A 16852-nucleotide genomic window follows, 5' to 3' on the forward strand; every position below is an offset into this window, starting at 1 on the left:
TTTTAATAAAGATTCAAAATAAAAAACCGAGAGATTGGATGATTTACCAAGAGTTGTTATTGGCAACTTCTGGAATGAATTGCAACTGAAATAAAAAAAAAAATTCAAGGCCTTAATTTTTAGCTGATTCTTTCTGCTTTTATATGTTTCATTAATTTTCATCCAATCATTTATTATTATTTTATCACTTCCTTTACCATAATTTTATCATTCATCTTTTTATCTATTCGGGTTTCATCTACTGAAGGTAACCGTTAAATAAATTACTGAAACAGACACTAACAGTTTGAATTATATTTAAAAAATATCATTTATTTATGTACACAATTGATAATAATAAATATAATAAATACATTATTTAAAGAGGAACTAGATCACAGATTGTGGAGATATTTGGATTCAGTTACCTTTTACTAGAGGGTAAGTGTTGAGGGGGGAGAGAATCTCTCCTGTCTAGTGTCCTGGGAGCACATTCGTGCTCTAAGTCTGTTGTCTCCAGCATCTTGCTGGTTCGGGTGCTGCAAGTGCAGTCCGTATTTAAAAGTTTCGTAGATTTAGTCCTCTGAAGGGGGTCCTCGCCCACCTTCTGGTACAGTGAAGAGTCTTGTCCCTCGTTCGTCATTTTGAGGGATTTGTGGGGATGGCCCGATAGGCTCAAAGTGTTAATTATTTGGTTATCTAAACACTTATTGTTCATAACACTATTTTGTTCATTTTGTCTGCACGCCTCGGCGTCCAGTTCACGTTGCTCGCGCTTTTCTCTGTATCTTTTTCTGCAGTGCCAACCAAGGACACCACAAATTACAAGTAGCAGCATAAGCACTACTGCCACTATGAGGACAACGGACGAGGACGAGGAATCACTTGAATCACCTTTCACCACACCCTCTTCTTCTTCGGAGACTTGATGGGCGATCTCGAGAAGCGCTGTGGGGTTAATAGCCAAGCCGTTGTTGCCACCGCCGCCCCTATTCGTTTTATCGAGATCATCATCAGCGTCGATGACCAGTTCTGTTCCGTGGTAATCCCGACGCCGTGTGGTTGTGGTCAGAACACCTCCGTCGATGCGACTAGAGATGAGGCCGTTGCCTTTTGGTATGCCAAAGACGACAACTGGTGTGTCCAGTAGTCCGTCCGGATTTTCGCATTGCTTTCCATGGAAGCCGTCTTTGCAGTGACACACGAATTCGTTAACGAGATCCTCGCACTTTCCGCCGTTGAGGCAAGGAGCAGAGAGACACTCATCGATGTTGACGGAACAGTCTTTTCCTGCAAATCCAGCCCTGCAGTCGCAACGGTAATCGTTGATGAGATCGTGACACGTCCCTCCGTTGGAGCAAGGTTTGGTGAGGCAGTCATTGACATTACTTTGACACATGGCTCCCATGAAGCCCGGAACACAAGCGCAGCGAAATGAATTGATTTCGTCAATGCAGGACCCACCGTTCTGGCACGGACTGTTGACGCAGTCGTCGATGTCGGACTCGCAGTTGTCTCCTGTGAATCCTGTTGGACAGACGCAACTGTACCAGTCCTGTTTGTGCACGCAGCTGCCACCTAGAAAGAAAACCGAGGAATTAATACCACATGAAATATTACGATTTAGAAATTAATTTTTCATTCCGAACACACACTATGTCATTAATATATATATATACTATATATAATATAAGAAAGACAAACTAACTAAACTTAAAAGGACCTTTGAGGTCAAGAATTTTGCGCATTGAGCTGCAAAATTTGAAACAAAATTAAAAAGTAAATTCTTCAAGTTATCGTCTATCAGCTAAAGTGATACTTCGGTTCCTTTGCAAAAATTCTAAACGTTTGCCATCCATGAATTTTGTTGTTCAGTGCTTCTCTAAATTATAAAAATTTGCCCGTTCTTAAATTCTGCTATCCGCTGTCTCCCTAAATAATTCAAAAATAATTCGAATATTAGTCCGTTATGTCACTCTTCGTCACTTCGGTTCCCAAATGCTAGGTATTCTACATATTCTTTAGAATGCCTGCAATGTTCATACATTGCCGGTATCATATATAGAATACTAAACTTTAAATTATAGATGAATTCATTTAACATAATATAGTTAAATTATTTTGAACATGGCAAAGCAAAGAACGCTTGGATCGGTCTCGTTTATCTGATTACGCGAGGGCTATGTGCCGAAGGGAAGTATGTCTCCGTTGACGACTTCCAAAGGAAACTGACTTGTATTTAAGTTAGATATTGGGAAATCATGACAATGCCCATGCATCCAGGATGCGAAGCCAGGTTAAACTACCAGTGTTCAATGACTTAATCACTCGGTCACTGGAGGGTACGGCTTATGAAAGACTTTCCAAGGGAAACTAGCTCATATTCACGTTACACATGGGGAAAACCAAGCGGCCAAACCGTTCGTCTGGATTCGAACCCGCGATTCATCCGTCTTTTAGACATTTGGATTTGGCCCCTGGTGAAGGCTTTAACAAAAAGTAAATTATAATGAGCTTTGTACTTTTTGGTTGATTTATTTCTTTGATTAATAACTTACCATTTTTGCAAGGGCTTGGTTCGCAGATATCCTTCTGTCTGTCACATTGTAGCCCGTCGAAAGCTTCGGGACATACGCAGAGGTAGCCGCTGGGCCCGTCCACGCATGTTCCCCCGTTGTGGCATGGGTTTTCTGTGCAAGTACTAGCCGCCGTCTCACAATGTCTTCCAAAAAATCCAAGAGAGCACTCACAAGTGTAGTTTTTGCCAGCACTCTACAATGGAAAAATGAAGTAAGAAATATATAAAAATAATGTAAAAAAAAAGTATATATAATAACGTTAAAACATGTAAAAATAATGTGAATAAATTGGTAGAGTACATTTTACTCTAACTGTGACAGTTAGACGAAGAATTTTATTTTCGTTTTCTCTTCGGCTTTAATATGCAATTTGATATATCGCCGCCCTGCTGGCATTGCCTTTTGTTCAAGTTCGTATCTCTGAGAAGGCATGGATAAAGTCTGCAGTTTGGGAAAACTTATAATAAGTCGAAAGCTCTTTTGAGAGGTTGATGGTAGATGCAGAGGGGTATGGGCCCTCGGAACTTTCCCTCAAAAGAACGGAACTTGGCGCATTCGTATTGTCACCTGTAAGGTACCGAAGGCAGCAACAGTTGCAACCCTTGCTTGCGATAAAATTCTTGAATTTGATATACGTTCTTACAAATAACGTAATCAAACACTATAGTCTTTTAGAATAGGAATTCTAAAATTCTTTTTAAATATTTAAAAATATTCTAAGAGAATATATTTCTTTTGAATATTCTATTCTAAAGAAACTAGTAACTTTCTATTCTACACTTTTTAGAACACATTCGAATTAAAGAAAACGAAATCCAAAAAAGAATAAATTTTTCAAAAATATATTCGAATTCTTTTAGATCATATTCCAAAAGAATATGTTCTTTGGTCTTTAAGATAATAAGTCAAAAGAAAAGTAATTAAGAAGAAAATCGTCATGAAAAAACACGAAAGGCAAAAAAAGGGCAAGAATCCGTCAGAACAAAAAAAAAAAAAAAACTTTAATACTCTCTCTCTGCATCAGTGGATCGAACAAAATAAGTCAATCACATGACACTTCTTTAAAGAACGTTGTGATGAGGGTGGTATTTTAGACGAAGACACATTTCGAACACAATGCACTCTGCACTCTTTTTATTTTTTATATCACCACAACGCGAACAACATTGTCATTCGCTTAGATAATTATTACGACCTCCGCCAGATAGCGCTGGCTAACGAGTAGTTAAAAACATCTAATGTCAGAGTGCAGGTGGTGGCATCACGAGAAAACGTGTATGTCTGGGTTCAGCCCTTTTGGAGTCCTCTCCCTTTTTTCGATCGAACAAACAGGTCACGGAATTGATTGCTAGTTAGGGCCGCCAGAAATGATTTAAATTAAGTTCACAAATTTTTAAAGGCATTGACCAACTAAATGCAACTGAAGACGTAACACCATTTCATAAATCAAACTGTGAATTTAAAGTTTTTTTTTTTTTTTTTTTAAATTGTTAATAATCAGCTTGAAGATGCGAAGAAACCTAGTACAATAATTTAATAAGGAAAATGGGAATATATGTAATTAATTCCCAATTAACCGCGATAATGCTTCCAAATATTGGTTACGTTTCGTTATTTGATTATGGCAAAGCACACGAGGGTCGTCTAAGGGGAGGGTTACCTTAGTTCATCTAAGGGGAGGACTTTCTAAGGGAAACTGGCTCGTATTCACGTTATGCATGGGGAAAACGCCAAGAAAACCAAACATGCAACACTTCATTTCGCATGGATAGAACTAAGGTCGAATTACCTGTAAGCGGTGTAAGCGGAATTACCTGTAACCACTCAGTCACTAGTGGGGCATCGATTGCGTCATCTGTTTTTAGCTCACGCATTTTTTCTTTTCCCTTTACTTTTCGAGCACAGTTTTAATCTGATGTTTGTAATAATATTTCTATCGAACCGCAATAAGCAACGAACTAAACATTTAAGATAGGATTCGGTTACTCGACCAGACGTTTAATCCGTCCTTCGTCACTGATGAGTTAATTACAACGGATGTTGAAAATTTTAACCCAATTTAGGTGGATAGTGTTGAGTAATAGCAAGAGTCCGTTTAATCGAGTATTGATTGGATTTTGCAAATTTTTTAAAGCGAACTTACCCTACAAGTTCCTCCATTAAGGCACGGCTGGTGCACACAGTCGTCAACTTCTTCCTCACAATTTGTGCCAGTATATCCTTCTGCGCATGTGCAGGTATAGGATCCTTGGCCAGTATTGGTGCATGTTCCACCATGCTTGCATGGCTTATGATTGGTACAATAGTTGAGATCTAGAAATGAAGAATAAATACATGTAAATATTACCTTAACAGTATTTACAGTAAAGAAGGCCCAATCAACAAACTTGGTATATTACGAATTATTGTACCAATCATAAAGTTATGTACGCATTTCGTAACCTGTACTGGCCGAACTACAGGATATTTAAGCAGTGTTTGTACAGGTTCGCCATGCTTACATGGCTTATGATTGATACAGTCATTGAAATAAATCGTATACAAATAAATATGTGCATGATTTTTTATACGTGCATGATACGTCATAACGCTAAAAGTAAAGCAAATTACTTTCATAATATTTTAATAGAAAAACCGATAAACTCGGTGTCCACAATTTTCAATAGCACTTCCATCCGAAAAACACAGTATTTACAAATTCAAGAACTTAAACAAAAGCTATTGCTGTAGCGGGTGGCGGGGTTATTTCTTCCCAACAATATTAAAAGAGAAAGTAATGCGTGCAATTACGTTCCGAAATAAAAACAAGAGAGAAAAATCAAACCATAAAATGAAAGACGATTGTTTTCCTGCGATACTATAACAATAATATAAAAAAGTATAAATAAATAATGAAGGAAAAGTTTTATTCTCCGCTCCCCTCTTTTTCGACTCACATTTATTATTTAATTGCCTCAGATAGCTTTGACCTTGAAGAGTTACGCATAGAAAAGTAAAATAGCCCCTTGAGTGGACAGATTTCGAACCGGAAGCACATCGCACGCAAACCACTGAAGGTGAACTTAAACAAAGAGGACTTTCGATGGATGCCATAGATCACGTGATAATATGAAAACAAAGACCAAGCTGGACATGGGAAAGAACACGACTCACAGCAAAGAGCAAAATTCGTCAGCAGTCTTTGCATGATATTCTACCTCCTTTTTTCTTAGATTATTTACCTCGCTCGGCAGTGCCGTATGGACACGGAGTTCATTAAACGGCCAAATCGTATATATACGTTTAAAAATATTTGTCGTGATACCGTTAAGTAAGCAAAAATTCATTTTGAAATGTACCCAGGCAGTAAAGTAGTATATATATATATATATATCTTGGAATAAAAGAAGTTAAGATACAGAGAAGGAGGGTCATTTCGGAATTATAATCAAGAAAATACAATCACTCATTGCATCTTTGTAAAGTTTAGGGTTTGGGAACGAAAACTTCCGACCGCTTGGTGTAGTTAAAAGATGTCTATCAGATTTTATATTTTCACTATCGGTAATAGATAACATTTGCCCTAAAAGAATATAGTCTTTTTTTCTAAAAACATACATAAAAGATGTATTCTTTGATATTCTATTCTATTTTGTTTTAAAAGAATATATTATTTAAAACTATGTCTTCTCAGGAATGATGTGCTCAGAAATGCCATTAGTGGGAAAGTGTCGTATTACCCATTTTGGCGTTCCTGCTGAGAATGGATCTGAGTATTCTGGCAAAGTATGTGCGGAAATGTAACTTTTTGTCTATAACTGGTTGATTGCAGCTATTAAGTTTTTGATCGCACCTATTAGAAAATACACAGAATTCATTGCCTACCTTGATTGCAGAAGAGACCGCCCCAACCTTCATCACAGTTACATTGCCATGGTTGGTTGCAACTTCCATGTAGGCAACCGGGATAAAGGGTGCACTGGTCGCAATGGGGTCCTTCCCACCCTAGTCGACATCTATGAAAGAAAAAAGTAACAATTTAACTTCTGATTACTGTCAAAATTTGATAAACAAATTGAATTACCACAAATTATATAGAAGTAACTATATGAAAAGGGCTAAAGAAACCTAGATTTTAAAACGGATTACCTGACTAGCCATTAGGGTAGTCTGGTCCAACAGAAACAATGAAAACCACGCGGACAACAAAGTTGATTCCATGCAAACTTTTGTTAACCAGCATTAATTCACACATTTACTTTACAGTACAAGTATTACCATTACGCATCTTTGCAAGAATTATACCAAATCATGTCTATTTAGCTTACGGAATGAGAAGCAACACATATGTATGAAATTTTGTTACTTGTTGCTTCTGTGAATTTTAAAATCTTGTTATCTTGTTACGCGAAGCTTCTTTAAATTCTAAATAAATAAATAAGTAAATAAATAAAAATAAAAAATATAAAAAAATCATGTCCGGTACTTCCTCTAAATTTTAAAAAGTATGCTATCTCCAAATTCTGTGGTCCGGTGCTTCATCTAAATTCTAAAAATCTTGCCATCCCTAAATTCTGTAGTCCAGTGCTTTCTTTAAATCCTAAAAATCTTGCCATACCTGAATACTATTGTTTCGTGTTCCTCTAAATTCTAAAAAGTTTGTTGCCCGGTATCTTTCGAAATTATTAAAAATTTTTGGTAAAAATAGACCCTAAATTTTAGCATTTAGCTCCGAATGCATTCTCTAAATTCTGCATGCGGACTCTCTCTAGATGCTAAAAAAATTGCAGCCCCTAAATTTTGCTGCTTAGTGCTTCTCCTAATTTAAAAAAAAAAAAAAAGAAAAAAAAAAGAAAAAAAGAAAAAAGAAAAGAAAAAGTTTCATCCCTAGATTTTGTTGCTGGGTCCTTCTCTAAGTTTTAAAAATTTGTGCGACCGGTGCAGCTCCAACGGCTCTGGATCTGAAGTCCCCCTGTAGGCTTCCTCAGCGTCCACTTTGGGAAACTTAAAACACAAACAGTGAAGAGAAATCACCTAACACAGCGAGGAAGAGATGATTTCCAGAAAAGGAAACTATAACTACAGGGTTAATGCTTCTTGTTAGAAAGCTAAGTTGTCTCCCGATTCGCTCCAGGATAGGAGACACCATACCAAATTGAAAGGCACTCTATCAACTGATAAACAACCTTGTAGATAATGCCCCCGCTTCTGGCTCCACTAAAACGACCTCCATTTTTCACTTTATCCTGTAAATTGAAGTGGAGGGAGGGAGAGCCCCTTTGGCTTCTGTGCACGCAGAAGAGATAAACCCGTAGGAATTCGAAACGCCAACAGAGATAATAGCTTCAGGACCCCCTTGGCGTTTTCCAGAGGAGATAGGGAAACCTATGGGTGTGCCGTAATTCTGTATTCCGTGGAATCGCCACAAAATAATAGCATTAATTGACTTTCTAAAAGTTCAGTTCCGTGTCTCGAGGAAAATTCCCAATCACTATTCATTTGTATAAAAATATTGCTAAAAGGAAATGTTATATAAAACATAAATTAACATATAAACAGTGATTAACGATCCAGTAATGTTATGTATAAAAATATATTCTTTGTCGAATTAGGTTGTTTTGAAATCTTACCTCAAATCAGCAGCATTTAATCACGTATCGTATGATTCGTTTTAACGCAAGACAGCCATTAGTCTCGAAATATGATTTTGCGTTGTTTCACTTTTCATTCGAATGAGTTGCCATTCGACGAAAATGTAAAGTATTCATCTTTCAAATTGAAGCTGTTTTTTATAGATTAACACCCGCTCCGAGGGTCTACATCGGCGTGGTGGAGAATCGGTAATATTTCCCGGATGGAGAGCGGATAACGGGACCGTCACCAAGCTGTGGGGGGCCTTCCAACATGGGGGGCATTAGCAGTTTCTTGATGATGCAACTAAACATCCACTCACTAAGCTGAACTCGATAGTGGGTTCAGCTTAGTGAGGTGTTCGTAATGGGGTAGTACAGCCGGTGACAGAGCTACTGATGCCCTGGGACCCGATAATTCCAAGCCTATGTCATGGATTAATAAATTAGCCCATCTAAAAGCAGCAGATGCAGTTCTTAACAATATTATTTTTTGACTTTCAGTCGGATTGATTTTAATAAAAATGCATTTTATTAATGATACATATAGCTAAAAACATTCAATATTCTTATAAAATAGTTCTATATTTTTCCATTTTTCAAATACACAGAAGATGAGTGTGATCGCGTGTTTGTCTAAACGTATATTCGTCTAGTATTCTTCTAAAATGTTTCATTATTCCACTGGGTCATCTATATCTTAACTTTAAAAGAACCATTAAGAGAATAATAATCCAAAAATTAACTGACACTAATAGTCCAGGAATAAAGTTGAGAATAATAACTAAATTAACTTGAGATTGATATTCCCGAAATTAAGAATAATAATAAAAAAATTAATTTGAAACCAATAATTCAGATTTAAATTTCAAACTGAGAATAAATAATTTATTAAGAAATTGAGAATAAAATATGAATTCGAGATTAATAATCAAAAAATGAAGTTCAAATTAATACAGAAATTATGTTTTGACTACTTACTTGCATTCATCAGGCTGATCACAATATCCGTGTTCTTTATGACAACCCGATAAACAGACAGCTACAAAAAACAAACAAAAGAAAATAAATACATTACATTTGCTTGATGTCAAAGAAAATAAAGTGCATTATAATGCGCCAGTAATAAATAATACTCTTGAAAATATTTTTTTTTTTTTTTTAGAATAAACAAAATAAATTGCTCTTAATGCGCAGTAGTGTTTAAAGGGGGAAAAACTTAATCAATTCAGTTAATTTGCCGTTCGGTTTTAATAAAAAAGTGTCCATGGATCTAAAAATGCATGTATATTATACCTCTTTTTTATTTTACTTCATTAACTTTATATTTTACAAATAATATGCCTGTATTTGTTATCATGCTGGGTGGTTGGGTGTCAAAATCATATAAAATTATTAAAAGAATAACATATTGAATCTTAAATATTTGATTGAAAATCTATGTATGCTGTTTTATTCAAGTGATTTTAAAAATACATTATATTATATATATAGAGAGAAAGACAGACATTGTTTTCACATGAAAACACACCTTTGTTTTGATGAAAGTTCAAAAGGTTCCCCCGAAAGCGAAAAAGAATAGTGAATACCCTACGGAATCGTTTTGTTTTTTACGTCTTGTATTCATTTATTTTAAATCCCTTATTCGCATTTAAATTAAAACAATCGAGAAGTATTTTTTTCATACCACTCGTTCTTTATTAAATTGAAAATATCTCTCGGGGAACAGTTTCTTCAAATCACTTATCTGTAAATAATTTTAAAAACTCTCTGAAAACGTTTTCTTAATCTTAATTAAATCGAAGAACTCTCGGGGGCTAATTTTTCGTAATTAAACTGAAAAACTCTTTACCTTAAAATTAAACTATTTATATTGTATTAAATATGAAACTATACATTATACTAATATAATATTATATTTAACTATTTATATTAACTCTTGGGGAAGTATTTCCTTCGTATCACTTATTCGCCTTTCCTTCAGATTACTTATTCTTGATTATATTGAAAAACTTGGGAAATATTTTCTTCGTTCCATTATTCGCAATTAAACTGGAAAACTATCGGGGAACATATTCCTGACACTACTTATTAAAGACCTGCCAATATACAAATATCAGCCCCCGAGAAAAACATAGGAAGAAGCTTCCACAGATGGCTCTCAATAAAGACCAGAATCTCGCTAATAGGTAACCTCTTTCGCTTAACCTTCATCAGTGCGCCAGAATATGAAAGAAGGAACCGTAAGAGTGGTTAAAGATACTATACAGCACACACACATGCACATCCCTTCCCATCCAGATTAGGATTTTTCGACGTTTTCCCATAAGAAGTCGATAACAGGGTCTCACGAGAATGGAAAACCCGCTACTTCCTGAGGAGTTTGTTTCCCATCAAAAGGCATTGGGCAATTCAGCAAGCAAGATGCTTGATGCCTTCCTTTAACATCCTCTCTCGGGGTCCTCGTCAAGGGAACGAGGGGTACCTTCAAGGAGGTGGGTGAAGCTCTGCATCCGTCCACTTCCTTTCTCCGTATTTTTTATGGAAACTTATTTTTTCCCGTATGTTTTCTTCCTTTCGACGTAAGAAGTGCGCTCTACCCACCGGAGTTCTCCTATTGTCTAAGGAAAAACTGTAAGGGGATAGTGGTAGAGAACCAGATGGAAGCTAAGATGGTGCATGTGCTTGCTCCACACCCTGCTACAGCCTGCCTGCCTTCTATTTATTTCTTTCTTCCTACTTCTTTTCACCCTCTTTTCTTCCTCCCTCCCCCTGCACCAGCAAGAAGCCAGCTGGTAAGCTTTGTCAATGGCCGTAACCAGCTGCTGCGTTTTCAGTGATGTGAGTTTACTGCGTGTGGGAAGGGGCAGTCGCTTGCAAAAACACCCGGCGTTTTCTCCGACGCCATCTTCCTAAATCCCCCCCTCAATTCCTCTTATTATCCATAAGATGGACAGACACAAATTTCGGACAAGAATTAAGATGCATTAGTATAAACTTACAATAGTATATTTAAAAAATATACGTATATAATACGTTTTCTTTTATCGATAGTATATGCATATTTTCCGTATCATCTGCCTGGGTGGATAGGAGTCAAAATTGTTAAAAAGCAGGAATAACTTAGAGAAGATCTAGCTCTCTCTCTCTATATATATATGAGAACTATATATATATATAAACAAAGGTTTAGAAATTTTTAATTTAATTATTATCGCTTCATTATACCTATATATCTGTCTAGTGTATATATGTATATAATAATATAACACAATAAATAAATAAATAAATAAATAAATATGTCTACGATAAAAATATGCAAATAAAAATTTCCACTTAAATTTACAACAGCCTCTTCTTCACATTTCATTTTAATTTAAGTCTTTCCGCTTCCTATTTAAAAAATAGTAATTACTTACAATGAACCTTTCTGGACTGCGTCATTTTCAAGTTAATGCATGTCATATGACCTTTCAAATAATGCTGATGTCGTTTTGTGAATTCAAACTCAATCGGCCAATGATAATTTTAGACAGTTATTAATTAGCCAATCAAAATGATATCGAAATTGAAACCAATTTATTCTGCGCTAAGATTTCGACTCGAACGCTTCGCATTTGCTTCCAGCTTCTCCTGCTATTGCTTGCTCTCTTCAAAATTTTATTTTTAAAACGCAACCTACCGATTTAACTGTCCAAAAACAAGCGCTTTGGCTCCGAATTTATTTATATTGTTTTTTTTTTTTTTTTTTTTTTTTTTTTTTTTTTTTAATGTTTGCTCAACTCGCAAGTTTCTTTGATTATGCTTGAACAAATGTATTTACTATATGTATATATATAACATTTATTTCAGGTGGCTATTTCCCTTAATGTCTTCAAGAGTTTATTTTTTTAATTTATTTATCCCCCCCCCCCCAAAGTTAAAAACTATTCAATTCGGGAAGAATATCAACTGACCTGTTGAGCAATATTCTCCGCTCCATCCTCGCAAACAGACTTTGTCACCAGTCGGACTGCATGTGTAATGACCAAACTTATCGTTTCTTGGCCTGCATAGCTTTTCACAACTCTCGCCATAATAATTATCCATGCACCGAACTCTTATGGCATAAGAGAATTGAGTGTGATTCGTTTTATGCATGTCCTGGGTCCAGTACTGGCTGACATCAAGCCATCGCTGAGTAGCAAGGCGAGTGATGAGTTTGCGTCCAACTCCTAAAAAGAAGACATTTTTGAATTAATATGGAACAAAAGATAATCTTAACTTGACGTTCTAAACTTTTTGAGCCCAAGTTGCTTATTTTTAGATTTATAGAGATTTTCTAATTCAAATTATGTAAGGGCACATAGACTCTCAACTTTATATTCAAGTTACAATCACATAGATTTATATTTACAGTCACCTACAGAATCAATTTCAGATTCTAGTTATTTACTATCACACGTATCACCAAACTTAAATTCAAGTTACATTCAATTGCAGAGATTCTGAACTCTAAAATCAAGTTACTTACCATCACACATCTCATCAGCTTTAAACTTTTTTAAGCGTTCTTTATTCGCAATCACACAGATTCTTAATTTTAAATGCAAGCAAATTTTATTTACAGTTCTTATAGAGAATCAAATTCAAATTATTTATTATCATACAGATCACCAAATCTAAATTTTAAGTTATTTACAATCACACAAAACATCAGCTTAAAATTCAAGTTATTTCCACTCACACAGATTCTTTAAATTCAAGTGCATATATTATTTACAGTCACATAGAAAATAAAATTCACATTCAAGTTATTTACAATCATACAGATCCAAATATAAATTCAAGTTATTTACAATAACAGAATTTATAAATGAAAAACGTTCGAGCACAAATCAACAAAGACAAGGAAGCAAAAGTTTCCAAACTGAAATGACACCATTGTTCGGTTAGTATAATTCTAATAGTCCAGTTTAGTGTACATAAAAAGGAAGAAAAAACTCCCTAATTGTGTTTTATGTTTCTTTTAAAACAAAAACAAGCAAAGGAAAATAAACCGCAGAAATGTTATTAAACTGAAATAGTTTGACAGTGTCAGACACTTCTCTTAATTTTCGCTAAATATTTTATTAATAATGTTCTTTATTAGTTATTCAATAAATATAATCTAAATAATGAACATTTATTAGTTATTCAATAATATTTTATTAGTTATTCAATAAATATAATCTAAACAATGAATAAGCAATCTAAAAATTACCATCCGCTTTTTTTTTTCTTTTTATCGTTCTTTGACAGTTGTGTAAAAGTCAAGTAGAAAGAAATCGATAAAAAGCTGAGAAAGTCTTCAAGGCGTAAGTTATCAAAAAAGTTTTAATACCACTGACTTAGTATCTTCATATCTAATGATGTATATTTTACTGTTATCTGCATTAAAAAAAAAAAAAAAAGTTCAGGTCCCCGACTTAGTGTCTTCATTTCCTATGATGTTTTTCTTCCATTACATTAAATTCACCTTATGATTTACATTAAAAGTTTGAGGACTCCTGATTTAGTATCTTCGTATTTAATGATATTAATTCTTCTATTATTTACATTAACAGTTTAAGCAACCCTGACTTAACGTCTTCATATCTAATGATGTTTATTTTTCCATTTTGAACATTAAAAATTCGTGGACCATAAAGTTGTTAATTACGCGAGAAGCGACTCCAAACTCTGTGCATCATTTTATTTCAAGCTGAAGGTTTCCCTTTGATGGCAGAGACATAGACCCCGCCTAAGGAATAACTTAACATCATTAGGTCATTAACTAGGTCGTGTTAGGGGCCCCTCGTCCGGACCTTCTTACCGTCATCTGATCACGTATAAGGTTTAATAATGCGTGCTTGCGTGAGCTTTCGTTACGCTTGGAGAGGAGCAGGGCCGCTAGGGTCATAAAGTAGCAGCCCCCCTTTTCTCCTTGCGGGCCCCCTGTTGCTCTGAGTACACCTTCCAAGCTACTTAATTGTCAGTTTGAGAAGAAGAAAGGAACTACGCAGTTGATCACGCACAATTACCTATTATACATTCCACGTTGATATGGTGGCAATAAGTACAGTTTTGTTAATTCACCGACATCGATGATCTTTGACTGATATCGATTAGAGACTTGAATTTATTCGCAGCTTAACGTTCTTGTGAGGCGAAATTTATACTAGTGAGAGAGGATTAAATTAAATGTATATTCATGTTCATAATGTATATTCATTCTTCAGAATGCATATTCACTTATATCGATGATCGCTAAACGATTATTTGATATCGATGAAAAGATTTAAATTTATTTGAAGCTTCATTTTATTGTGAAGTGAAAGGCACACGAGTGAAAATGAATCAAATTACATTGTATATAAAGACTATCAAACGTTTTCGTCATTTAAAAAAAGCTCCAAATTGACTTGAATTCAGGTTATAATGCATGATTTAGAACATGAATATACATTTACCATTACTGAACCATTTGTAATATGATTTTGATGAGAAATATATTAATATTTAACTATATATGCTAAATTTTACGCTGTTTTGGCTAACTAATTTGTAAAAACAAAGAAATAAAATTACTCAGCGTAATTTATGTAAAGAAAGGTACCCCAAGCTATCCAAAGTATATGTGTAAAATAAGGTACCTAAAGTATCCAAAGTATGTGTGTAAAATAAGGTACCTAAATTATGTAAAATAAAGCATTGAAAGTACCCAACAAATTTATGCAAAAACAAGGTATCCAAAATATATCTAAAGTTTTTATGATTTAACGACAACCTATCTTAGCTGTGTGTCAATGCGTTAAGAAGACGTTTCGGGTCAAGGGTATTTTCATTTTAAAACAGTCTTTTTTGGTGAAAAATAAGATAAATTTTATTCAGAAAATAATTACAATACGCTTTAAACTTTAAAAATTTAAATTATAATTCCAATTTAAATTATAATTTAAAAATTTAAATTATAAATTATAATTCATTGGAATATTTTAAGAAATAATTTCAATTACTGCAAAAACAAATTTAACTGAATGAACTTTATTTTTCTCTTCGATATCAGTGGCTCTCCCGATGCTGAACTTGTTGACGTCAATTTAGTTGTCTTATAGTTAGTCGTCTTGAGACGAACAAAAGCATCTGAATTTTCATACTTAACTCCTCCTGTTCTTACTTAAAACAAATTTGATGTATGAAAATTTGCTCGCATTTTTATGTTGAACCGAATGCGGACAAAATGCCAAAGCCAATTTTTTTTCCCACTACTAAGCAAGTGCTATAACGAGAGTGAACTAGGAGAACTGAGATTACGACATTAATGCCGTCAGATACCTGTAAGGAATTATGGATCGGCATTGCCAAACTTATCGCTTTCTCATTGAAATTATATTACAAAAAGTGCACGTTCGTTACTGCAACTTTGAAATCAAACAAAAATGTTAATATTATAGTTCACTTTCAGTTTATTTTTTATGTATTGAAGAATAAACTGTTCGTTCCATATTTATGTTTTACAACTTACTATTACACATTATACTTCATTTTCCGAACTCAAGTGAGTCACTTGAAATTATGAAATGAGTCATTCGGTGACCCGGTTGTCATGGCTTATCAAGGCCTGATTTAGTGTCTTCATGTCTAATCATGTTAATTCGTCCACTATTTACATGAAAAATTTTAACATCCCTGACGTAGTACCTTCATATCTATAATGACGTTTATTTTTTTCATTATTAACATTTAAAGTTTGGGGTCCCACTGTTTAGTGTCTCCATATCTAGCAATGTTTATTCTTCCATTATTAAGATTAAAAATTTAGGACTCCTGACTAGAGCCTTCCTAGATACCTAAAAGCGAACAAATATTCATGTTAAGTTAAATACCGAAGATAGATCAAAAGTATTTATCTTAAGTAAGGTACTCAAAGTTATTATGTAAAAGTACCTAAAGTATTCAAAGTATTTATGCAATACAAGCTACCTAAAGTTGGGTGTTCGTTCGCCCACCCTCCCTGAAAAAAATAAAAAAATAAAAAAAATAAACGCATAGCTAGAAAATCCTCTCGAGTTTGCTAAAAACAGAAGCCCTTGAAATTACGCGGGGTCGTTGGAATATTTTAAGAAATAATTTACGTGAATCAATAAAAGACAAAAGATGAACTAATCTTTAAGAAAATTAAGCAGTGAAATTCGGGAGAAAGACAGACAGAAGAGAGAAAAAGTGGTGCGGATGGGAGGGGGGACTTTCCCATGGGGTATGGAAAGATGAAAAAGGAGGGAGGGGGGTCGATATCCTCTAAACCTACTTCTTGGAGTACATCTGTCGCGCCGTTTCGTCATACTACACTACGCGTCCAGCTTTAACTAATTGTGCGGATGCGCTGGCTGGTGTGATGCAACCAGACGAATCGCATTATAACATACTGGAAAAGACCGCAAAAGTTGTCTTCTTTTTTTAGAGGGAAGTTTTTTTTTCTACCTCGACTCCGAAGGAAATTTCACTTTTATCAAGATTGAGGTATCGAAGCGGTTTGAGTTTCCCACCATTCGCATAAAAGGTGCCGAATGTTAATTTTCCTCTTCTTTGCTTTTTTTTTTTTTTTTTTTTTAGTGAATGTTATTTCTACACGCCGATTTCCTCTGCAACCATCCGTCTAAAACAGTTATTATAAAAAAGAACAAA

The 16852-nt window shown here is 34.8% G+C and overlaps 2 protein-coding genes across 4 annotated transcripts in view; one reads left to right on the plus strand and one right to left on the minus strand.

Annotated features, from left to right (window-relative positions):
- LOC146997197 (uncharacterized) overlaps positions 1 to 16852 on the plus strand; it is a 919946-nt gene that overhangs the window by 460945 nt on the left and 442149 nt on the right. The window lies entirely within an intron of this gene.
- LOC118187396 (uncharacterized) overlaps positions 1 to 16852 on the minus strand; it is a 39311-nt gene that overhangs the window by 5067 nt on the left and 17392 nt on the right. Inside the window, exons 4-9 of the mRNA XM_035357606.2 lie at positions 12124 to 12381; positions 9149 to 9209; positions 6423 to 6553; positions 4702 to 4871; positions 2538 to 2751; positions 408 to 1557 (exon numbers count right to left, since the gene is read on the minus strand). Of these exons, the coding sequence (XP_035213497.1) occupies positions 408 to 1557; positions 2538 to 2751; positions 4702 to 4871; positions 6423 to 6553; positions 9149 to 9209; positions 12124 to 12381 (1984 nt within the window). The remainder of the gene's footprint in view (positions 1 to 407; positions 1558 to 2537; positions 2752 to 4701; positions 4872 to 6422; positions 6554 to 9148; positions 9210 to 12123; positions 12382 to 16852) is intronic.

This window comes from Stegodyphus dumicola, chromosome 5 (assembly GCF_044657685.1).
Source record: "Stegodyphus dumicola isolate Sdum_Otavi_A_Nest chromosome 5, ASM4465768v1".
Classification (NCBI taxonomy): Eukaryota; Metazoa; Arthropoda; class Arachnida; order Araneae; family Eresidae; genus Stegodyphus; species Stegodyphus dumicola.